The sequence below is a fragment of the Marmota flaviventris genome, chromosome 11 (assembly GCF_047511675.1).
Source record: "Marmota flaviventris isolate mMarFla1 chromosome 11, mMarFla1.hap1, whole genome shotgun sequence".
NCBI classification, from domain to species: Eukaryota; Metazoa; Chordata; class Mammalia; order Rodentia; family Sciuridae; genus Marmota; species Marmota flaviventris.
Window position 1 is genome coordinate 62,465,281 of NC_092508.1, and position 25,626 is coordinate 62,490,906.

Sequence of the window (25,626 nt, forward strand, 5' to 3'; positions counted from 1 at the left end):
CACAAACTCTTTCTGTTTTGTCAGTGAAGCTTCTGGGGTGAAGTTCTCCAGCTGCCTGAGCTTCCCATGAACTTTGAGGGACCCTCTTGTTGTATTCCTGGAAGCCATTGTACCTTGTTTGCATTTGGAGACTGCTTTTTTAATCTGTTGATAAATCATATTGCTATATAAGTGATCAAACTATGACTGTGGGCCAGTTGTCCATCTTTATAGACAGTTTTATTAGACTGCAGTCACATATTGCCCATGGTTGCTTCCTGCACAATGTCAATGTCAAGTAAGTGTGACAGAGACCATGTAGCCTGCAAGCCTAAAATATTTACTGTTTGGTTGAGAAAAAGTTTACTCACCCTTGTTGTATAGTTTCATACTCCCTTTTTATGACATATAATATTCCATTGAGTGGTTATATTATCATAGAGTTAACTGCCTCTATTATTAAGAATTGAGTTTACTTTTTCCCTATTATTAATATTGTTATGGTAAATACTATCACATATGTATATAAATACTATCACATATAAAACTTTTTATTTGGGGGATATTTTCTTAGCGCCACTAGCATAGTTTTACATTTAAATGCAGATTGTTTTCTATTTCTCTTTTCTCCGGGGTGTGAGTTCTAATGCTGGTGGTTACAGAGTGTTAACCAGAACTCTTTGTCAGGTTTCTTTCCCCTTACACAGAAAACAAAGGGCACGTAGTATTTTGAGGATCTGCACAGGATATAATAATTGTTAGGTGTGTACAGTAGCCACTGTTTTCACTGAGACTGCTTCTTAACTCTTTTTAGCACACCATGAGCGAACGTGCTCAAGTCAAGAGTTCAAATGTGATAGTGGCAGGTGCATCCCAAAAGAATGGATTTGTGATGGTGACAATGACTGTGGGGACATGAGTGATGAAGATGAGAGACACCAATGTGGTGAGTGAAGCCAGTCACATCTTCTGCAGAGTGGCATTCGAGGGACTGGTACAGTCATTCTTCTGGATTTGGAAGGTCTGATTGTCAGGCACATTCCTGCTTAATTGACTGCACACTCATAGAATATTGCAATTATTTGTTTTCAGTGGGTTGCATAACACCATTTTCTTTTGTTAACAAAGCTGGAAGTTCTTATCTGAGGTGTCTTAGCAGGGTGTTTTTCCATGGTAAAACAATGAGAGCAGTGGCTTCCTGATTCTTGTATTTGACATTAGCCCTATACAAAATGACTTGGGGGTGGTCCTCAAATGCTCTCAAATGCTCCTCAAATGCTCTCTCTCTCTGAGGTGGGTACATGGACTGTAGCAAACACTTTTCCCCTTTCTTCTTTTGCCTCATGAATCAACAATGGGTTTGGGTAACATTCTTTTATTCTGCAGACACTAACAATTCTGTGTCTACATCTCTTTCTTCCCAGTGTCATGGTTTCTGACAGCTCTTATTGACACATATTTCTCCTGTTCACCCTTATTCTACTTGGGGTAGCTGCTATAATGTAGTTGGAGATGCACTATCTTTGGAGAAAAAAGACCTGAGTTGAAGCACTAGCTCTTTCTCCTCGTTCTCAGATTTTGAGCCATCTAGTTAGCCATGTTAAGCTTAAATTTTCCCATCTGTAGAATTGTCATAAAAATAGCTATCTCACTAACCAGGTCCTTGGGAGGCTGTTGCAAGAGGATGGACAGCAACTTAGTGAGACCTTATCTCAAAAAATAAAAAGGGCTGGGGATGTAGCTCAGTAGTAGAGCACCACTGGGTTTAATCCCCAGTACCAATAACAAAAACAAAACAAAAAACAACAAAACAAAACAAAAAACCTATCTCACTTTGTATTTATAATACTTCTTATAAACTAAAAAATGTTATCAAAATGTTAAGGCATTTGGTATCCAATTAATACAATGGAAGAGAATTTTTGAAGCCTAAGGGGAAAAATATGATCTTCTGTTAATTTTAGGGAAAACTAGGTGAGGTGTTTTATTATGTTGATTTCTTTTGAAAAATCCAGAGTCTAAAGCAATTAAAACGGGACTTTTGGAGGTACTTATGTCATGATCTATTATTATTGTAGCCAGGTGATTTGTCTTCCTGCTTTCCTCCCATTTTCTTTCATCCATCAGAGTGTTCAGTACCATAAGCAAGAGAATGGACTATTTGTAAAGACTGTCATCTGATTCTTGTGTGCTTTGGTTTCAGAGGCTCAAAACTGCTCAAGTTCCGAGTTTTTCTGTGTAAATAGCAGACCTCCAGCCAGGAAATGCATTCCCCAGTCCTGGGTCTGTGATGGCGATGCAGATTGTGCTGATGCCTTTGATGAGCATCAGAACTGCACCAGGAGATCTTGCTCTGGAGATGAATTCACCTGCAGTAATGGACTGTGCATCCGATCAACATACAGGTGAATTGGGGATGGAAAAATCTCCCAGAAACCTCAAATACCTGAGGGTCAGGGTTGACTTATCCATGAAGCCCAGTAGCCACAGTACTTAGAACCCACAGCAAGAAGATGTTTGGATTCCTTTGAAATCAAAAGGAAAAAAAAAAGAATAACGTTGGTCAAAGAGAGCGTTTTAACATGCAATATTAACATGTCTGCCCTTATATCAAATAATTTTATGGATAAAGGGGCCCATGAAGGCAAAAGTGTGTAGCACCCATGAAAGTTATCATGTGGCCTTGCGCAGAGATAGGGAGATGAATGCACTGGGCTTGATGTAAGAAAGTTCTTTCTCAAAGCCAGTGACCCTCTTCATTTTCCACTTGGAGTAAAACCATGGGAGCAAAAATTTTTCACTTTCCTGTCTCAGCTATAAAAAAAATAACAGTGCAAGCATGATGATAAATGGAGCTTGGCACTTAGCTCAGGGTCAAGGAGACAACAGGGAGAGGCGGGGGTGGAGAGTGAACTGAGATGTGTGTTCTAGCTGAATACTGCAAACATTGTTCAGCATGCAGGAGTGTAGGGGGCCAGATCTTCTGATGCTCGTTTTTAAAGGAAAAGTTGGAAATCTGGATTTCCTTGCAAAATATTCTGACTTTAAATGTCCGCCCCCCCAAATATTTAAATTCTTAAAATACTCTGTGGGTCAAACTGATTTAGCTCATAGCTCGCCAGTTTGGGGGGGTCACTCCTGTAATATCCTATTGTGTATCCTATTAGCACTTTCTTCAAATATGCCACTTCAAGTGATTTATATTTTCTTAATACCCCAAACTTGTATCACCCCCACTTAGCAAATATTTGGATATAGAAGGAAGGGTAATCCTGATGGACAAGAAAAATAGTAAGAGCATTAATAAAGATAGGCGAGCCCAGAAAGGGGTTTTTACAAGGGCAGAGGAGGTGAGTTTGATGTCGTAGGATTTCCTGAGGTGAAAATATATGCTAGGCATTTAGACACATGGAATGGAAGCTAAGAAAGATATTGCATGTGCCATGGATGGTTAAAGGCCTCACAGGCATACTGAGAGCTTCGGAACTGTCAGCTTATATCCTGCTGGGGAAGGAGATGGCAAGCTAGAGGAAGCAGGCCCAGGACTGGAGCAACAGAATTTCTGGGGCTATTTGCTTTAGTGGCAGATGTCCATCAATAGGTGCTGACTTGCATCTGGGATACAGTGTGGTGTAAATTGCATGTTTATGATGGGGTCCTGGAGAAGAAGAGAAGGTTAAGTCATGTTCTGTGAAGGCTGAAAATGAAGCAGGGGCTTAGCATGATGATCAAAGATTAGAAATGATTAAAGTAAATAAATGTTATGTAGAAAATGTGCTCTACAGGATGTCTCATCCCTGATGAGGACCAAGTGGACTTTGCCAAACGGGCAGAATTTCTTCATTGACAATTAGAAGATATTCAGGAGTAGGGAACTGTCTCATTTTGTAGTGAAACTGCATTCAACATGCTTTGTTTGTATTTAACTGATATAATCTCTGGATTGCTTTTTATGGTGAAATTAATCTTCTTTTATCTGTATTTTCTCCCTACCTGTGTACTATGTTATACTTCTTTTTGGTTCTGAATCCAGTAAATAGTTAATATCATTAGTCTTAGATATTAATATATTCTGAAAACCTAGGCATAAAATCTATGGAATAGAATTCTAAAAAGGCTTAATTTTGGTCAGACTCTGGGTTTTTTTGGCTCCCTTTCTAAGCATTCTGAGCTCTGCTTTGTTCTTACTACGATCTCCCAGATGACTTATCTCTGCCTGAAAAGACTTCTACTGACTTAATTCATCTTTCTGTTTCTTCTTCCCTCTTGCCCTCCTTCCCTTCTCTCTTCCTATTTCTCTCCCTTCCTATCCTTTTCCCCCTGAAATTTCCAAATTGCTTTTGCCCAGGGATATGGCAAAACAGAACAGGAAAAACAATGAGAGTAATAACAACAACAACCAAAAAAACCAATACCCCAAATCCCATATGCCTGGAAGCCTGAGCTATAGGGTTTAAAATAACTTGAACTTCTGTGTGTCTGGAGCACCATTAGCCTCCAAGTGTCCTGTTAACGTGCATCTTCTTGCTTGCTTGGCAGAATGTGTGCTCCCCCATTTGGTACGCTGGATGGGATTATTTTTCCTGTTGACTGTTTTCCTGGGCTTGTTACTAATGCTGCCAAAGCACCTGCCTGAGATTGAGTTTTGAGCAGCTCACTGGAGTAATGACACACAATTGTGCCTAAAATCATGGTGATTTGTTCACCTGACTTTCCCTCTTGAGCTGGAATTAGAGAGAGGAAAACATTGGTGTCTCAAAGCATTCAGAAATGAGTTATAATAGCTCCCACGAGGCCAAGTGGGGCAGAGTCAGTGTGCTGTGGTCCTGGCTTTCTTCACAGGTCCATGCATATGTTGTGGTGTTAATCACATTGGCAGGGACCTGGGTCTGTGGATGGCAACTGCGATTAGCAAGTTGATTGTAGGTTGTTGGTAAGATTGATCACATTCACCTTCCGTGCTTTTTAAGGTCTTGCAATGTTCTGCCTCCAGCTCCTGGGCCTTCTATCGTAAATTGTTGTGTGAATTATCAAAATGAGTTTTGTCTGTCCTTAGCCTAAATTCCTTTACACTTAGGATGAGTTTGCTATTGTCAGCAGAACCCTCTTTAGTAATCATGACTTTTATGGGATCTTGGAATAGTGTAGAGAAGAAAGACCTGTTTGGTTCACATCACTTGAGGGAACTATATGGTCCTCATGCCTGGGAATGTTAGGTCCCCAAATAGTTTCTAGCACTACAATAGGCCTTCTTCCTTTGCCAATATTCATGTTAATCTACTAATTTTCCCTCCTTCCCAGAACCATAATGGCCCATATCTCATGATAAATGGCCATGGGACTATGGAAGGATAGAATGAATAGGACTGCTAGTGCAAATATGATTCCAGTTGGAAGAGAACATGTTCTTAGCAGACACACCCAATGATCTTAACCTTTATATACACAATACTCACCCTTTTGAGTTTCCACTTGGGTATGGGTACTTCTGTCACTGGGATATTGACTGTGCAATTAAGCTATCTTATTATCTGAGGAATATTCTAATCTATCAACTAGGGGAAAAGATGAATGTGGGTTTTTTTTAAAAAGCTCTAGATTCACATTTCTCATGGTAGCACCTGGGCATGCTGTACAAATGCCACATATTATTGGTGAGGAAGATGTAGTTTCTGGAGGGAAGGGGACCGAGTCATTGCCCATCTTGTTGAAATGATCAAGCTTAAGCTGTCATTCAGGTGGATAGAGAAGAAACACTTGGATGAGAGATGAGTCTTGTCAGCCACTCTGGGTCCCTTCACACAGGTGTGACCGGCGCAACGACTGTGGTGACTATAGTGATGAGAGGGGCTGCTCCTACCCCACCTGCAGTGAGAGTCAGTTTACCTGTTGGAATGGGCGCTGCATTAATGAGGACTATGTCTGTGATGAGGAGAACGACTGTGGGGACAACTCTGATGAGCTGGAGCACCTGTGCCACACCCCAGAAGCCACATGCCCGCCTCATCAGTTCAAATGTGACAATGGGCACTGCCTCGAGATGGTGAAAGTCTGCAACCACCTGGATGACTGTTCCGATAACAGTGATGAGAAAGGCTGTGGTGAGTACAGTGGAAAACTTACCAAAAGGACAGAGGCGGCTAATGGCTTGGTGTGGATTCTCAGTCCTTCAAGACTGACCAGGACTTTACCATCTGTTTTCTGTGTGCACATTTCCAAAAATTTCTTGTGGCTTTGATATCAAAAGGCAAAGATTTCCTGGCATGCAAGACAGGCACACCACCATATTTTGGGAGATAATTCTTGAGTTAAGCAACCATTAGAGGGAATAGAAGATGAACAAATATTCAGGCCATTTTTTTAAGAGGTCTGCTGAATAAGGTGCCCAAGAATGAACAGTGTTGATTATCTTTAGACCCTTGGAATGACGTATTGCCTGAAGCATCTCTCTGCTAGGACTGCTTAGCTGGCTCTTCAGTTTTGTCCTCAGGTTCTCAATAGGAGAATTTTAATCTCCTCCTTACCCCCCACCACCATAAGCAAACCAGTTGAGAATTTACAAAATGGGTACTGTTTGCTTAGCAGCATCTTGAATTCCTGTTTGTGGCGTTTGATCACAGGAGCATTGTATGCTGGCATTGTCTCTTTAATCAAAGACAAATGCTTTGAAAGAAAGGTCATATCTTTTTATTTATTTTGTTTTCTTCCACTGATTCACTATCAGTGGTCATTAAGTGCATTGCCTAATTGACCCAGAATATATAATGTGGTTTCTGTTCTTAACATAAAAATCAAGCCCTAGACAGAGAAACTCAGAGAGAAAGTGCTATGGAAATTTAGAGAAGGGAATACATACGTATAACATAAAAAATGCAAAAACTAATTATTTGCTCTAATACAAGAAAAACTACTGTTAGTTTCTACCAAAAGTTTCAAAAACCATTAAATAAATAAAAATAACACCTATTACTTTTAGATATTTATACCAAAACTCTTAAGAGAATTTTCTTATATTTAGTCCTAATTTGGTTAGATTCTCATTAGGCTTTAATTAATTTTGCTGTGCCTATTGAAACCAAAACCAAATTCTCAATTGTACATAATGCAAATGTAAAATTTTAGTTTGATCTCATGAGGTCTCTTCCAAAGGTAGTAAACATCTACTCTTATAACCAGAACAAATCTGGTTGATCATGTAAAACCTCTTTCTTTTGCAAATAATACAACTTTAGCCTGTAGATATGAAATGAATTGCTTAGTGTTACCTGGTAAATTAGCAGCAGTATAAGGTCTGATTTTTTTTTTTTTTTTTTTAGCACATGAAGTAATTTTTAATCTGTGGCTCCTGGCTGAATAGAGAATTAATAAGCACCTGTTCCCCTCCCTTTGCAGATGGTTTCTGAGTGAGCTTGGCCATGTGTCACAGGACCAGCCAAGGCACACCTACTGTTGTGGTGCTCCTGGTGATGAGCTCATGCCCATGCTCATGCTGTCCTGTGAGAGGCACATGGTGATAACTTTTTGCCACTCTGTAGTCAGTGGTGGCAAGCTGGTAGCTTGAGAATGGCCAGGGTGTGCCTATCCCATCACTGAAATAGGGGATATTACAAATCAGCCTTTCCCCTCTTCCTTAAGGGGATTCTGTTTTGCCTACACTCTAGGCAGGACCCTCTGTCCTCCTTCCTCCTGCCATTTTATTTTTAAAACTATTGTTTAATGAGAGGTTGGCAAGCACTGCACTAGAAGTCAGCTACCTTTGTTACTAGTATTGAGTGTGAAAACCACAGTTTAAGGATTAAATGGGAGAGAAAGTTGAAAAAATAGTGGCTTTTGAATCACCCCATGGTCTTTGGAAATCCCCATTGACAGTCTTCTGGCATGATTCATTAAGAATTGATATTGCCAGGAGAAATGTTGACAGTACTGACATTTTTTATATCAAAATAATAATAACAACTGTCTTTTACCTACAGGCATTAATGAGTGCCAGGATCCTTCCATCAGTGGCTGTGACCACAACTGCACAGATACCCTAACCAGTTTCTATTGCTCTTGTCATCCTGGCTACAAGCTTATGTCTGACAAGCGGACTTGTGTTGATGTTGATGAGTGCAAGGAGACGCCCTATGTCTGCAGCCAGAAGTGTGAGAACGTGATAGGCTCCTACATCTGCAAGTGTGCCCCAGGCTACATCCGTGAGCCAGATGGGAAGACCTGTCGGCAGAACAGTAACATTGAACCCTATCTCATTTTTAGCAACCGTTACTATTTGAGAAATTTAACTGTAGATGGCTATTCTTACTCACTCATTTTACAAGGACTGGGCAATGTTGTGGCACTAGATTTTGACAGAGTAGAAAAGAGATTGTACTGGATTGATAGAGAGAGGCAAGTCATCGAGAGGATGTTTCTGAACAAGACAAACAGGGAGACGATCATAAGCCACAGACTACCAGCTGCAGAAAGTCTGGCTGTTGACTGGGTTGCCAGGTAAGGAAACACTGGGCTTTTTAAAAGTTAAAAATTACAAGGAAAATACTGTGTTTTATCTGGATAGGGAATTGATCTTTTCAACCTGTGTTAATATGTGGATGCATTTAATACTTCTGCATGTTTTTTTCTGCTTTTTACTTAATACTCAAATAGGATACCACAGAACTTTAGTGATTGTAAGAATTTCTGATATTACTTTTATGGAGAAGGGTATCACAAGGGAGGAAAGAACCCCGCTATCCGTAGGCCTTCAGTTAACTGGAGATGATATTAAGGACTGATCCTCACATTCATTGGTGCATTCAGTCATTTAAATATGCTGAGTACCTCCTCTTTGCCAGGTGTGATGGTGGGCACTGGGGACCTGGAGGTGAACAGGCAGGCAAAGCCCTTGCTGTTCTGGAGTCCACAGGCTTGCTTCCAATGCTTAGTCATTCCCAAATCTGGGTTCGTCATGAGGCAGAGGATGGCTGATCTGAAATGCTTTTCTTTTGAGATAGTTCTTCTAGAGACTGAGGGTTTTCAAGGTAGGACGATGATGATCAGGCACACTTCTTAATGTCTCTGTTGCATATCGAGTCTGTTAGATACTTGGAAGCATAAGCCAGTTGACTGTGTGGTTAATAGACATGAAGCTATAGGCACTAATGTAAATATTCTAGTTGCAGTCAGTCCAGACCTCCAGGTGGCTCCTTGCCTTGTGGCCATCTTCAGGGGAAAGGGCCTAAAACCAGAGGGATAATTTGGTGCCCGGTTCTCCCTGAGCAGCTGGCCTGCCAGACGTGCTCCTAAGTTCTTGCTGAATAATGTATGAAGCATTGACAGCATGAATATGAATATGGCTCTACTCCATGTCCAAAACCATAGTGATTAATGATTTACAGGAACAGAACTAACCATGGTCCAATTCCTGTCCCCATCATTTGCTGCAGTGCAGGGGAAAATAATACTATAACTCAACGATACTGTCATTTAACCCTCTCCCCCCCAAACTGGTAGAATTTCCGTCTGGGTTTCAGCCCTTTTTTTTCTCTACTGTGACATGTTCTTGATCAGAAAGGAGAATTATTTCTATGTGTGGTAGTGAGGAAGATAGAGCAAGGAAATCTGAGTGAGGCTGGGGGAAAATGGCCCACACCTTTTCTCAAAAGTCCAAGAAGAAGCACAGCCAGGCTAAATAGTCCTTAAAACATGAAGTCACATTTGCATTGGTAGGAGACATAAGATAGGAACTACATTGAAATTAGAAACGTTTTCCCCCAACATTAATACAAAAGTGCACAGCCAATATGAGATTGTTTAGTTTCCAAAGCTTTTAAACTTGATCTACTGATTTATTTTTAATATTTAAATTTGTTTTAATTAGTTATGCATGACAGTAGAATGCACTTTGATGCATCATATATAATGGAGTATAATTTCTCATTCTTCTGGTTGTACATGATATAGAATCACACCAGCCATATAGTTATATATGTACATAGGGTAATAATGTCTGAGCTACTGATTTTTAAAAACACCACTATGCATGTTGGAAGATAGTGCTGGCTCTTCGTTTTCTTAATATTTCCAGTAGTGCAGACAGAGAAGGTCTTCATGTTCTCTCCAAGCGTCTGATCACAGGATCAGTCTTTCAACTATGGAATGAAGAGAACTCAATGGAAATGCAGGAACCTCAACAGAGTAGAAGTGCCCTGTGATGGAGTGTAGCCAATCTACGAGGACTTGAATTCCTGCTCTGCTACTTACTAGTTATATAACACTGGGGCTTCTGCAGTCTCATCAGGAAGATGGGAATAATAGTATCTCATTTCAGTGTTGCTGTGATCTTAAATAATACAATGTCTTAAAAATTTCTTAGTCTAGGGCCTAGCATTTAGTAAGTATTCAATATATAGCTACCACTATTATTGCTATTCTTGGCCATTACAATGATGGAATCCAAGATGTATATTGGGGTCACCTCACTCATTGGGACTTACTCAAGTGTCTTAATTGGCAAGGCATGTTCATTTATTCATTTATCCCTCCTCATAAGAACAGGGTGCTGCTGTTCTGGCCTCTAGCACAGTTGGACTGGGCTTATGTCATGCAAAGAAGCATTTAAGCCCTTTAGAAGAAGACCATTCTCTGTTCAATTGGTATTGATTATTAGATCCTAAATGACCCTCCAATTCTAGGAATATTGATCTTTTGGGATATTTTAAGATTCTGATGAAAACCCTGGACCACTTGATGGATAAAAGCACTTACCTACTTGTACTTACACAATTTGCATCAGTTTTGGATGGTGTACAGATCCCCAAAGTCCAGGCTTCTTTGATTACAAACACCTGTTCTACAGAAAATAAATTGGTTTTATTGAACAGCAATACACTCAGACCTGAAACGTCCCTGAGGCAGAAGTTCCTAACAGATTCTAATACATTGCCAAGGCTTCTTAAGTTCGATTAAGTAAAATACATCATAGCGTAAGAAACTCATTCTGCCAGTCTAGTCTGACTAGGCCATGGTGGGCGAGGTACTCCTTTGCATCAAGGGTGTCAGAATTCAGAGTTCCTTTGTGCACACTAGACACCATTCAAACCGTAATTCATGGCACCTGTTTCTGCTTCCCCACCCTGTAAACCTTGGCACTGCCTGAGAAGGTGCCTTTGGCCGCAGGAAGGAGATAAAACCAGACTCCTGCTGTGAAGTGTGGCCTCAGAATTCCCTACATGACATCCCCTGAAAGTGGGAACTGTAGCAGACACTCTGGTACCTTCCATTGCCTCATTGCTGCAAAGTTAACTTCAGACTCCCTCCCACCTTCTTTTGGCCTGGGAAATGTGCCTTCTAACAGCTGCCTGTGTGATTCTCAGGAAGCTTGAACAGGAAATTGGGTGGCTGAACCAAGTGATTCTGTCAGTAACCCCTCGCTCTCTATTTCAGGAAGCTTTATTGGGTGGATGCCCACCTAGATAGCCTCTTCGTCTCTGACCTGGAAGGTCGATACCGCCGCACCCTGGCCCAGCACTGTGTGGATGCCAACAACACTTTCTGCTTTGATAATCCCAGAGGAATTGTCCTTCACCCTCAATATGGGTATTGTCTCCCTGTAATCTTGGGCTCTTCTTTCATGCCCTTATTTCGCCTCTGTTATCAAAAAGGCTGTTCACATGGCTCTCTCAAGGCCAGTATCTTGCTGGGATTTGTCTTCTGCTTTTCCTACCTGGTAAATGGTTTAGTATAATGGGTAGAAGCATGGCTTGTTCAAGTGATCCTTATCTGCTATTCTGTTATTTTTGCCATGGCACACCTTTTCATTTTTTTTTTTCCAAGTTACACGTTTTGGCTGCATGCAAAGAATACTGTGGTAAAAGAAACATTTTTTTTTTCCTGGACTCTCCATGTCAAACCACCGAAGTCCACAGTTAATCATTCTTCCTTGAGCATTTCCTGTACCTCATCCCCTTTTATCTCTTCTAGATTATTTTCTGTTAGCTTTCTTCCCTTTCTAAGAGGCTCTGTGGGATATAAACTCCATTTCTCTAAAGGGAGAAAAGCTGTGTCTTTTGGCTACTGATTTCCTTCAGCTTCAGGGACTGACCCTCTGTTTGCTCCTATAGGCATGTCTACTGGGCAGACTGGGCTTACCGTGCGTACATTGGGAGAATGGGCATGGATGGATCCAATAAGTCTGTGATTATCTCTACCAAGTTAGAGTGGCCCAATGCCATCACCATCGATTACACCAACGATCTCCTGTACTGGGCAGATGCTCACCTGGGTTACATTGAGTAAGTAATAGAAAAGAACAAAACAACAGGACCACTGTTTAGTGCAGACTCCAGGGCTTGTACTTCCAGCGTGTTTGTCCTGTGCATCTTTTAGCTGGCCTGTATATTATAAATCACTTTGAGTCCATTTCTATGAAATTCCTATAAGTAGTTCACTGAGCCCTATGGTATGGTGCAATAGAAAGAGAGTGAACTTTGAAGTTGTACTATCAGGATTGATAGCTTTTTACTTTCACTTCTTTTTTTTTCTTTTTCTTCTTCTTTTTTTCTATCTAGAAAATGAAGTTAGTAATCTCTCCCCTTAATACTCAATACCCACCTTGATTTCCTTTTCCCTTTACTTTATTTTCCCCTCCCAAATATATGATTAATTTCATGGTTTCCATATAGTCCTTGAAAAAATAAAAGGAACAAAAGCATTGGTGCATTTATTGATAAGTAAAATATTTTGCCTAGCAACAGGGTCTGTCATCATTTTATTCAATGTCATAATGCATTGAAATCTTTCTGGCATCAGGATAATTTTTTTAAATTATGTGAAGTATTATAATAGGCAGTGAAAATTCTTATTTTTAAAAAATATTTATTTTTTAGGTGTAGTTGGACACAATACCTTTATTTTATTTATTTTTATATGGTGCTGAAGATCAAACCCAAGGCCCCTCACTTGCTAGGCGAGTGCTCTACTGCCGAGCCACAACTCCAGCCCCCCAAATTCTTATTTTAAAAGAGATAATATAATATTAACCAACTAGTACATGTTTATTTTGGGGGCATGGCTATTTATGGCCCTGATTGGAACATAGTAATGTCTTTCATTCAAAAGCTTAGAAGTGCCAGTCATTCAGGAGAGCTACTTCAAAGGCCCTTGGAAGTTCTGTCACCTGGTAGCTGTGTTCTGATCCTTTATCTTCATTGTTATCAACACAGGCCAAGCAGGTCTTCAGGTTTTCCTAGCTTCTGGGGAAATATTTCTAACACTTCAAGGCTAATATGATCATACTTTTTGGTTGGTATCTTATTCTATTTCTTGTTTGAATTTTAGGAGCTGTTCCAAATTTTCCAAATATTAAAATATCAGTATTTTCCAAATATTAAAATATCAGTATTTTGGCATAGATTCATAGAAATGACTGAGATACATTGGAACTAAGATGACTTGGAAATTCAGCTATAACTATGAATGCTCTGTGACATCTCAAAATCAGAGACTCCCTTCTGATGGTTTATTCATGCCCATGGCATGATTAGTACTAAATGTTCTTTGACAAGTGTTAAGTTAACCCTGCAGGCCCATAAGGCATATTACCTGGGGTTACACTGAGAACCTGTCTCCTACAACAGCTTCACTCTTAAGAATGTTCCCAAGAAGATGGGATTCCAGCTTTATGTTGCCATTTCTGGTTTCTTCCAATGATTTCTTCCAATGACTTTAGGAAACAAGAATGGTGTTGCCCCTAGGAAATCCAAAGGATGCTTAATGGAAAACATCAGTATGAGAGATCACAAACCTTCCACAGCCATGCCAGCTGCAGCTGTAGGACACCAGCTGGGGTTAGGAGTCAGTGATTGTTTACCTCTGTGGCTATTCCTAATTTTGAAGTGTGGCTTTTCTAACTTTTCTATCTTTTGGTCAGTTGAAATAAAAGTTTAGCTTTAGTTTGCATTAAAGACCAGGAGGGTAGTTTTATTAAGTGTTTGTTTTTTTTTGTTTTGTTGTTGTTGTTCACTCATCCTGCAAGGCATTTGAAGTGGGGTTATTTTCCTCACTGAGGGAGTGTCTCTTCCTGCTGCCCCAGGTACTCAGATTTGGAGGGTCGCCATCGGCACACAGTGTATGACGGGACGCTGCCTCACCCCTTTGCTATTACCGTTTTTGAAGACACTATTTACTGGACAGACTGGAATACAAGGACAGTTGAAAAGGGAAACAAATATGATGGATCAGATAGGAAGGTGCTGGTGAACACCACACACAGGCCCTTTGACATCCATGTGTACCATCCGTACCGGCAGCCAATCGGTGAGTGAGTAATGGAGGAGTTTGGCAAGGTTGCTTTGGGTTACGTGGTATCATGATTCCTTCTTTAAGCACAAATACCATGATTTACAAATATCACGACTTACTTGTTAATGTTTCCTTCAAAAACACGCTGAATATTGGGAGTATGCAGATACCTTTAGAATTTATCCTCTAACCCTACTTTTGAGTATTGTTTGTTTTTTGTGGTGCTGAACCCAGGGTCTCACAAGGCAAGTGCATTACCACTGAGCTTCATCCCCAGCTCCAGGAAGGATGCAAACAACTTCTTTTTCTGAAAACTTTTCCTATTCTTAAAGAACAATTTGGGGGTTTTCATTTGTTTTTTTTATGCGATTTTCTTGTTGTTATGTTGCCATAGTTACTTCATCTAGTTTCATAGGAGGATTGAAGTATTTTAAAATGAATTAAAAATATCATGATATTCCAACCCTAACTACTTAAAGAAGCACCTTTGCAAAATAAGGAAGGGCATTTTCTTATCTAACCATAATATAATTTTTATGCCTAAGAAATTAGCAATCATCCCTTAATACCAAGATCACCTTAGAGAAGGTGTTTAAAAGAAAATCATAGTCATTACGAACACTTATTAAATGTCTATTTGCATATGATGATGTTTTATATAAGAAACAAATGTTATTCCTATATTGAAGATAATAATGGCAAGAACAGCTCACTTTAGTTTCTCCTAAATAAGAGAATCTGCTTTTCTTGTGATCTTGTATTCCTCTTCATGTAGTGACAGTCATTTGGTGACTTAGAGATAGTCTAGCAAATGTCTGGAGGATGCCTTGGGGACAGGCTGGCTTTTCTGGGTCTGCTTTGTTGTGAGTGATGTCTTGCCAACACAGATGACAAACTTGGAAGTAAGGAAAAATGAGAAGGAACAAAATAAAAGTATTCAGATATTTTCTTTCTGGAAGATGATATTCTTCATATTATTTTACTAGAAGATCAGGTTAGTCTTCACCTCCAACAGATGACTCAGAAACCTAGTGTGGACACTGCTCATGTAGCCACCCATATCACTCATGGTCAGACTTTTGCTGCCTGTGTCTTTAGGACAAAGGAGGCATCAGCCGCATGTTAAAACTCTTCCTCAGGTTCTGGTACGTGAACGTAAGCTCCCCAAGGACTTCCAGAAACATGTCTTTTCTAGCAGACTTCAGTGAGCATGTCACTTCTGGTAGCACATAAGTGCATTTTCTCAAAGCACAAGGTTGATGCTTCTATAACTCTACCATCTGTCTAATTTAGAAACTTTGGGTAAAGGATAAAACTAGGATTATGATTTTTCCTTCTTTCTAAGAGTCCAGTTGTCAAGCTGGATAATTAGCCAATCTATACCGGACACTCTCTTTAAGCAAATGAACATCTATTTTCTCCCTTTTTCCCTAGTGAACAATCCCTGTGGTACCAACAATGGTGGCTGCTCTCATCTCTGCCTCATCAAGGCAGGAGGAGGAGGATTCACCTGCCAGTGTCCAGATGACTTCCAGTCCCTTCAGCTGAGTGGCAGAACCATCTGCCTGCCCATGTGCTCCAGCACCCAGTTCCTGTGTGCTAATGGTGAAAAGTAAGGTGTCCTTTCCCCTCTCCCCACTTAGGCACGTTGAACTTGGAGGCTTTAGGGATGGGGGTTCTCCATGAACCAAGGTTTTGGCTAATTACTTTGTTTTGTGAGGAACACACCAAGACTTTCAGTCTTTAACTTCAGATAATTCCTCTCATGAACAGAAGGAATTGGCTAACCAAAATGATAATGCTTATGTGGGTAGGTTTTTGTAGAGAGAAAGGAAACTATTTCTTATTTCTAATAAATTGTCCTGAGTGTTAGGGCCAGAGTATACCTAACTATCTAATGAAAATAGCCTTCAAAAGGGACAGAAGTTCCCCATTTTTGCCACCTTTATACAGTGCTACCTCCTTATTTACCCATGTCAGTGGATCCAGGATTACAGTTTGAGTCCACTTTTGATCACCTGTGTTTACTGTGAGATATGGTTGTAGGTTATTTCCATAACAAACCATTGATAATTCAGAGAGTGAGTAGAGTCAGAGAGTGAGAAGAGAGAGATGTTAATGCAAATCATAGCATCTAAGATGTAATAGCAGACTATTTTGGTTCCTAGATAGAATATGTGAGATTACAAATCTAGCGTACTCTTCATGACGTGGGCACTTAATGGTTATTTGGGTCCTCCAGCTTCCCAGCCAATCCCTGATGTCTTATACCACCTTGGCAGGCAATCTCATCACCACTTCTAGAACCACAGCTCACAAAAACACACACTTTATTGTTCATTGTGGAAGGAATTTAATTATCATATCCAAAACATTTTCAGTGTATTTCGGTCTTAACACACCTGTGCTATCTCACTGAGTTATCTTTTTTTCTGAAAACACACCATGGTAACTGAGATTTAATGGATCCTCTTCAGGACAATGGGAGAACTCATGCATGTCATTGCTTGGGATTCGGTGTTGATTTCTTCTCTCCTGACAACTATTGCTCACTGCCACCCCATTGCTTTTCTATAAAAGGGCTATGTTTTTATTTTTTTGTGCAGGTGTATTCCTATTTGGTGGAAATGTGACGGACAGAAAGACTGCACTGACGGCTCTGATGAATCTGCTCTGTGCCCACATCGCTACTGCCGGCTCGGACAGTTCCAGTGCAAGGACGGCAACTGCACCAGCCCCCAGTCCTTGTGCAATGCTCACCAGGATTGCTCTGATGGGTCTGACGAAGACCAGGTTCTTTGTGGTGTGTTGAATTGCTTTACACCTCTTTTCCCCACTTCTATATTTGTGTACAATCATGATTTTCTAGGGTTTTCCTGAATGTCAGAAGTTGAAAACTGGTTCAAAGTCTTAGGAGGAAGGTCAGGACCCACCCTAGATCTATGTCTACAGAGCTTTAAAAATAGAAATTCTAAGATCTTTAAAGAGCAAATGTTTGAGGTAGATATTCTAGATTGGTGTTTCTTTACCACATGATAGGGCATAGAACCCTCCTTGAGAGCAATTTCTTACTCCCATTAAAAGAAGAACTCTCAATTGCAATATTTATTTTCATTTTCACTTAGAAATGCAAAAAGAAAAGAAAAGAAATCCCTCAACCCAATGCTGCTAAGTTAAAAACCACACACCAACAATAGCAACACACAGGAAGCTTGAAGACCATTATTCATAGGGGAACAAAGACAGGAGAGATTAGCAGGCCAGGGGATTAGCAGACCCTTGTTAAGTCCCTGTCTCTTAATTCTGTATGCAAGAGAGAGATATTTAAGAACTTGGAAGACAGTAATAGACAAAGGTATAACTACTCACATCAAAGTAGCACTGGTTGATAATAGGCATGTTAGGATGTAAGTCCTATGAAAAGAAATTATGATTGAATTCTCCTGTTTCCATTAGAGTAAATTAAAGAGATTTCATTTTTTTTTTGTACCAGGGATTGAACTCAGGGGGTACTTAACCACTGAGCCAGATCCCCAGCCCTATTTGGTATTCTATTTAGAGACAGGGTCTCACTGAATTGCTCAGCAACTTGCTTTTTGCTGAGGCTGGTTTTGAACTCATAATCCTCCTGCTTCAGCCTCCCGAGCCACTGGGATTACAGGCATGTGCCACTGTGCCTGGCAGGAGCTTTCATTCTGGATACCAAGTAAGCTGATAACCAAATGTCCCCCGCCTTACAGAGAACCACCGGTGTGAATCCAGTGAATGGCAGTGCGCCAACAAACGCTGCATCCCAGAGGCCTGGCAGTGTGACTCAGTGAACGACTGTGGGGATAACTCGGACGAAGACAGTTCTCACTGTGCCAGCAGGACCTGCAAGCCAGGCCAGTTTAGGTGTGACAATGGCCGCTGTATCCCTCAGTCCTGGAAGTGTGATGTCGATAATGACTGTGGAGATTTTTCTGATGAGCCCATCAATGAATGCAGTAAGTTTCTTGGGGAAGATTCCCTGCATGACCAGAGCAGGGAGAACCTTTGTGTGCATCCAGAAGGGTCATGGAATCCCTCACTCAGCTCCGTGAGTGGCTCCCTCTGGGTTCTCCCTGCAAACTCTGGCACTGCGAGGCAAAGTACGGTCGAATGTCTTACAGTTTGAACTAGAAAACCATAAGACGTTCTCTTCCTGAAGTCTCTGATGCTGCCTCTTGATGCAATGTATGTCTGCTCACCTAGAATAATATATTTTGTGTATCTAGTACTTCTCACCTGAGGACCTTGAGGCAGAGAAGGTTAGCGTTAACCAGGCCCATTCTACAGATGAAGAATGTGAGGCTCATATTAAGTGGATGGTCAGTGGCCGCCCTACTACCTCAACTCAGGTTTTTAACTTCAAATCCAGTCCTTTTGTACCCCCTACAAATTTACATTATAGAATAAATGAGGGGTACTGAGATCATGAGAAGACTGAGGAAACAGATCACCTGTCACTGGAGTCAGTCTTGTTGATAACACGGTGATTGTGGCTTGTCAGCACCTCCCGTCCTCAGTATGACAACAGAAAGGTGTTTTTAGTGGCATTTCCCAGCGGGACTGACACTTGGACCTGACTTTGCTGTCTCCTCTCTTTCAGTGAGCTCTGCCCACAGCTGTGACAACCACACAGAGTTCAGCTGTAAGACGAACTACCGCTGCATCCCTCAGTGGGCCGTGTGCAACGGGGCGGATGACTGCAGGGACAACAGTGACGAGCAGGGCTGTGGTAGGAGGCCTGCAGGGAAGGGGGAGGGGAAAGGGCTGTGTTTTCCCACGTCATCATTCTTTGTTTCCCTGAGAAAGGATTGCTTATTGATGCTTCTAATGGCACTTTGCATTTTTGTAGCATTTTTAGAGTTATTGAGGGAATTTAATTTATATCATCTGAAATGACTTCCAATCCCAAAGGATGCTATAATTGAGAAAGACATTATTAAGATATTATGAATTTGTGTAATTTCTCCCAAATGTGGAATCCTTATTCAGACTGGACAAATTTAAATAATTTCTCTGATCTTGTAGATTGATTGAACTTTGTGGAAGGGGGGAGGGAAAAAAGACTCGGTATTGCCAAATTAGAATCTTTCTTACTTGATGATTTTTCATATTCTGAGTGTTTTTTCTTTTTGACTTGCCATATCATCCATTGGACAGCTATAATCACTTAGGCAACATGAAAAGAATTTATGGGCAAAAGATCAAATAAATCAATACAGGTTGTCAAAATCAGGCAAGTGTTCTAACTTGGAACCAAAGTGTCTGTGCATGTGTGTGTGTGTGTGTGTGTGTGTGTGTGTGTGTGTGATTTAGTTGGAAGAGAGATAAGGAAGAAAATGGGTTATTTTTGTAACACTGAGTCTAAACAAAGCAATGTGACTAAGATGTTCTGTTGCCTACAGGTGACATTTTAACCTCCCAAGTCTCTGTTGCAAATTCCTATTTTTTTGACAGTTTCAACAAAAAGGAGTTGAATTTAGCTTTAAGCAGTTAGGATGGGTTCAGCTTAGCTGAAAGGGATTTTGACAATGAATGGTACCGGCATCCTTCTTTGGGAGCCTCAAGAACATGGTAGCAAAATTGTCAGACTGTCTCACAAGCAAGCCAATAAGGGCTACTTTGTGCATTTCTTGACCGTTGCGTTACGGAGTCCTTGCAATGACTGTGCTTTTCAGAGGCAATGACATGCAATCCTTCGGGGGATTTCCGCTGTAAGAATCACCAGTGCGTCCCTCTTCGCTGGAAATGTGATGGGTACAATGACTGTGGAGACAACTCAGATGAAGAGAACTGTGGTGAGTGTCCTTATGTGTCACCGGGACAGGGAGGTGCTCTTTGTCCATATCCGACCTGCTGTGCCATTCGTCCTCAAATGGTGGCCCAGTAGCTGCTTATGCTGGTTGGTGTATTTCTCCTTTTCTAACTAGACACATCAGTGTCTCTTCCTGAGATGCTTATTACAATCAAGCTATGGGAGGACGGTATTTATTGAAGATTATATTTTTGTCTGTTGAATTTCTTTACTCACCTTCTCTTCCAAAAAGAACTTGAAGTAACTTATGATAAAGGACTAATGTAGTAAGAAAATAGAAAATCAGGACCAAGAGAAGTAGAGGAAGGAAAGGTGTTAACCCTAAGACCTGCTTCTCAGCTCTTTCCCCCAAATGGCCCTGTAACAGAGAAGAGAAACTCATGTTTGGATGGCATCCTTCATGGAGAAGCTCTTTTAGGAGGGATCATAGCTAAATATCAGGTCAGGCGTTAGTTCTCCTCTTCTAAGTGAAGGTGTGACTGCAAGGAATTGGACAGGGAGGTTGAGGCAAGGCAGCCCAAGGGCTGGATCCCACCATACGAGATGGTCAGACCAGAATAATTGAGTGTGTTTTCAAAACAACTTTCATGAAGCCTTACCCTGAGCATTTGTCATTGAGTCATAATATATACTCAATTTCCAATTTTTCTAATATGAAATACGTTTCATCTTTAGTTACCTTTTGGAAGTAAGAAGTGGCCACCATTTGCAGTTGAGAAAATTAGGATGTTGATTATACCTGCAGCTCAAAACTTGTTATGCAACAGGGAGGTCCCAGTGGCATTTTATTGTTTTGACCCCCAGCACCAGAGAGAGAAAGATATGAGAGAAGGGGCATGGGAAAGAGAGAGATTATCTAAAGATTCATGAAATAAAAAAGTATCTTAAGGTCCAAGCACCTTTGGATAAACCTCTTAAAGGCTATTCTTCACACACTTAAAGTTGAGGTAGAAAGGTCTAGTTTTGGAAGAGAAAGGATTGGGCACTGGGGGAAGTGTGTGTGTGGGGCGGGGGGCGGGGGCTAGTTCCTAGCCTATCTCCCTTGAGTGACTCCCAGAGCACCCTGATGGCCATGTGGCTTTCTCTTTCAGCTCCCCGGGAGTGCACAGAGAGCGAGTTTCGATGTGCGGATCAGCATTGCATTCCTTCTCGATGGGTTTGTGACCAAGACAATGACTGTGGGGACAACTCGGATGAGCGGGACTGTGGTAAGTGTCAGGGGTTTTTGAGAGGCTTGTAGTGGACTCCCACACTGTGACAGTAGGGACTTCGAACTAGTGTTGATAAGGCTTTTTAGAGTAAAATGGCTTTTGTGTAATTTATGTAGTATGTAAACCTTAGCATAACATGGTATATTCCTCTCTGTATTTTCTATGCTTTTTAAAACTTAAACAAGAGAATATGAAGCCATTTAAAAAAATTTTTATTTGTTCTTTTTAGTTATAACTGACTGTAGACTGTATTTTGACATATCATACATACATGGAATATAACTTCCCATTTTTTGTTGTTGTACATGTTGTGGAGTTACACTGGTTGTGTATTCATATATGAACATAGGAAAGTTATGTTTGATTCATTCCACTGTCTTTCTGATTCCCATACCCCCCTCCCGCTGTCCAATCCAGTGAACCTCCACTCCTCCCTCCCCTTCACCTATTGTGAGTCAGCATCCACATATCAGAGAGAACATTTGGCTTTTTTTTTGTGATCAGCTTATTTTACTATTGTTTCCAGTTTCGTCCATTTACTGGCAAATGCCATAATTTCATTCTTCTTTATGGCTGAGTAATATTCCATTGTATATATGTGCCACTTTCTCTTTATCCATTCATCTTTTATAGAGTACCTAGGTTGGTTCCATAGGAATTGAGGAATTGAGCTGCTATAAACATTGATGTGGCTATGTCACTATAGTATGCTGATTTTAAGTCCTTTGGGTATATACTGAGGAGTGGGATAGCTGGGTCAAATGGTGGTTCTATTCCACATTTTCTGAGGAATCTCTATACTGCTTTCCAGAGTGGCACCAATTTGCAGTTTCACCAGTAGAGTATATCTTTTTCCCACATCTTCACCAACATTTTTTGTTACTTGTATTCTTGGTAATTGTCATTCTGACTGAAGTGAGATGAAATCTCTGTGTGGTTTTGATTTGCATTTCTATAATTGCTGAAGGTGTTGAACATTTTTTCATATATTTGACCAGTTGTATTTCAAGTTTTTTGAGTTCTTTACTATTCTGGAAATTAATGCTCTGAGATTCAGGTGTTAAAGATTTCTCCCATTCTCTAGGCTCCCTCTTTATATTCTTGATTGTTTTCTTTGCCATGAAGAAGCTTTTTAGTTTGATACCATCCCATTTATTGATTCTTGATTTTACTTCTTGCATTTTGGAGCCTTTTTGAGGAAGTCTGTTCCTAAGGCAAAATTATGGAGATTTGGGCCTACATTTTCTTCAGGTAGGTGTGAGGTTTCTGGTCTAATGTCTATGCCCTTGATCACTTCGAGTTGAGTTTTGTGCATGTTATGAGAGATAGGGATCTAATTTCATTCTGCTATGTATAGATTTCCAGTTTTCCCAACACCATCTTTTGAAGAGGCTGTCTTTTATCCAATGTGTTTATGGCACCTTTGTCTAGTATTTATCCACATAAATTTTGTCTCTGTGTCTTCTATTCTGTACTCTTGGACTTCATGTCTGTTTAGGTGCCAATACCATGCCATGTTTGTTACTATAGTTCTGTAGTATAATTAAGGTTTGGTATTGTGATGCCTCCTGCTTCACTTCTCTTGCTAAGATAGTTTTGGCTATTCTGGGCCTCTTATTTTTTCCAAATGAATTTCATGACTGCTTTTTCTGTTTCTATGAAGGACATCACTGGAAACTTATTAGGAATTGCATAAAATCTGTGTAGTGGTTTTGGAGGTATGGCCTTTTTGACAATATCAATTCTGCTTATCTAAGAACATGGGAGATCTTTCCCTCTTCTAAAGTCTTCTTCAATTTCTTTCTTTAGAGTTCTTTAATTTTTATTGTAGAGATCTTTCACCTCTTTGTTAGATTGATTCCCCAATTTTTTTTGAGGCTATTGTGAATGAGATAGTTTTCCTAATTTTTTTTTTGAGGCTATTGTGAATGAGATAGTTGTTTCATCACTGATATATAGGAATGAAATTTATTTATGGGTGTTAATTTTATATCCTGCTAGTTTGCTGAATTCATTTTTGAGTTCTAGAAGTTTTCTAATGGAGTTCTTGGGGCTTCTAAATATAGAATCATGCCATTGGCAGATAGTGATAGTTTGAGTTCTTCTTTTCCTATTTGTATTCCTTTAATTTCATTTTTCTATCTAACTGCTGTGGCTAGAGTTTCCAGGACTATGTTGAATAGAAGTGGTAAAAGAGGGCATCCCTGTTTTGTTCTAGATTTTAAGGGAATACTTTCATTTTTTTTTTCCATTTAGAACGATGTTAGCCTTGGGTTTAGCATACATAGCTTTTACAATATTGAGGTTTGTTCCTACTATCCCTATTTTTTTTAATGTGTTTTGACATGAATGGATGCTGTATTTTGTCATTCTTTTTCTGTATCTATTGATAAACATGTGATTCTTGTCTTTAAGTCTACTGATGTGATGAATTATGTTTATTGATTTCCATATGTTGAACCAACCTTGCATGCCTGGAATGAACCCCACTTGATCATGATGCATTAATATGAAGCCATTTTTAAGTCCCATTTTAGTTTAGACATCCCTTGGAGCAGACTTTAATTTACCTTGGTCTTATAAACACACATATACCACACACTGGTCTTCCTGGTATTCCACAGAAGCTCACCTTTGTGTAGAGGTCAGAGCATTGGGAGGAGAATCCTAAACACCAAGTAATTGCTACAGATTTTTATGGATTAAATGTTGGATCTGAGGAAAATCAGGGAACATTGAAAATTGGAGAATTCTGCTATCTGAGGAAAAGCTGAAGATCTGGAGATTAGTTAATAACGGGGAGATAGGTACTTCTGTCTCCCTGTTGAGTGGAGCAAGTGTGAGTTTGAGAGTTTACTCACCTGCCAGCCACAGCTGAGGGTGTGCTGTGCGCTGCTGTCAGGGCGTGGGTAGGAATGTGACGAAGCACTCATCACTCCCCATGTCCCTCATACTTGTTGAAAATGACAAGGCCTCCAGGAATGACATTTTTTTCTCCTCAGAGCTGAAGACCTGTCATCCTGAACATTTTCAGTGTGCCAGTGGACACTGTATTCCCAGCCAATTCAAATGTGATGGAAGAGCTGACTGTCTGGACGCCTCTGATGAGTCCACTTGCCGTAAGTGCCTGACACCTGTGGTTCTGCTCACCTGAGAATGTGCATCAGGTGGTTTAGACACCTGTTAGCTACTACTCCTTATTCAGGGACACTCAACCACTGAGCCAAATCCTCAGTGTTGTGTTTTATTTAGAGACAGGGTCTCACTGAGTTGCTTAGTGTCTCACTTTTGCTGAGGCTGGCTTTGAACTCTCAATCCTCCTGCCTCAGCCTCCCAAGCCACTGGGATTATAGGCATGCCCCACTGTGCCCAGCGATAATATCTTGAATAGAGAATATATTAAGTCATCTGTGCTCCCAAAGTGTGTCTCTATTATTAACTACTATACTAATCATTAATTAGATTAAAAACATTTCAGATAAAGAAAATTCAGGCAATGAGTAGACCAGTATAAAGAACTTGGGTTGAGTGTTCCAGGATGAATTAGGAAGAGCAGGATGTTACAGCAGAAGTGAGGGGGAAATAGCAGGAAAGCTTTCCCAAATGAATGAGTTCATTTATCTTATGATTTGAATGTGTCTCCCCGCACCTACAGCAACTCGCTTTCCCAATGGTACATACTGCCCAGCTGCCATGTTCGAATGCAAAAACCATGTTTGTATCCAGTCCTTCTGGACCTGTGACGGCAGTGACGACTGTGGCGATGGTTCTGATGAAGAACTTCACCTGTGCTGTAAGAGGGAGAAGAGTGGGCGGAGAGGAGGTGGTGGTGTCCGGCAGAAGCTGCTGTTCTTTACATGCAGTGTGTGATCTTGGGGGACAGTTTTGCAATTTTTGAGGACTAGATGAATGATGGGTATTAGTGCAATGTCACTTGGTCTTCTTGCTTCAGTTCTGTAACCTGAGAACACTGGGCCAACATCCACGATTTTAAACATTTTGTGGCCTTAGGAAACAATTTCTTCAGAAGAGATTTTACCAGGACACTCAGTGTGCCTGAATAGAGACAGGTCTGCTGTGTTTGAAGTCAGGAGGGGCAGGAGGGAGATTGTGACTGTTCTGCTCCATTCTAATTTTAGTGCCCCTTGAAATACTCACTCCAAATCCCTAGAGCTTCCTGGAGTACTTTAGAAACTTGTGAGACTTTGTCCTTTAAGTTACTTCCCTTTAACGTCATAATTCTAAGGCCATCAAATCCCTGTTGTTATGTGATACACATTTATTTTTCAAACCAGTGAATTTCAGGTATGGGGC

At 40.5% G+C, this 25,626-nt stretch overlaps 1 protein-coding gene across 1 annotated transcript in view; it reads left to right on the forward strand.

Annotated features, from left to right (window-relative positions):
- Lrp2 (LDL receptor related protein 2) overlaps positions 1–25,626 on the forward strand; it is a 192,545-nt gene that overhangs the window by 139,305 nt on the left and 27,614 nt on the right. The window contains exons 49-63 of the mRNA XM_071619302.1: positions 794–925; positions 2,183–2,384; positions 5,785–6,080; positions 7,953–8,469; positions 11,404–11,556; positions 12,081–12,251; positions 14,051–14,274; positions 15,694–15,871; positions 16,866–17,062; positions 18,000–18,245; positions 18,890–19,018; positions 19,965–20,084; positions 21,193–21,309; positions 24,315–24,431; positions 24,968–25,105. Coding sequence (XP_071475403.1) covers positions 794–925; positions 2,183–2,384; positions 5,785–6,080; positions 7,953–8,469; positions 11,404–11,556; positions 12,081–12,251; positions 14,051–14,274; positions 15,694–15,871; positions 16,866–17,062; positions 18,000–18,245; positions 18,890–19,018; positions 19,965–20,084; positions 21,193–21,309; positions 24,315–24,431; positions 24,968–25,105 — 2,937 coding nt within the window. The remainder of the gene's footprint in view (positions 1–793; positions 926–2,182; positions 2,385–5,784; positions 6,081–7,952; positions 8,470–11,403; positions 11,557–12,080; positions 12,252–14,050; positions 14,275–15,693; positions 15,872–16,865; positions 17,063–17,999; positions 18,246–18,889; positions 19,019–19,964; positions 20,085–21,192; positions 21,310–24,314; positions 24,432–24,967; positions 25,106–25,626) is intronic.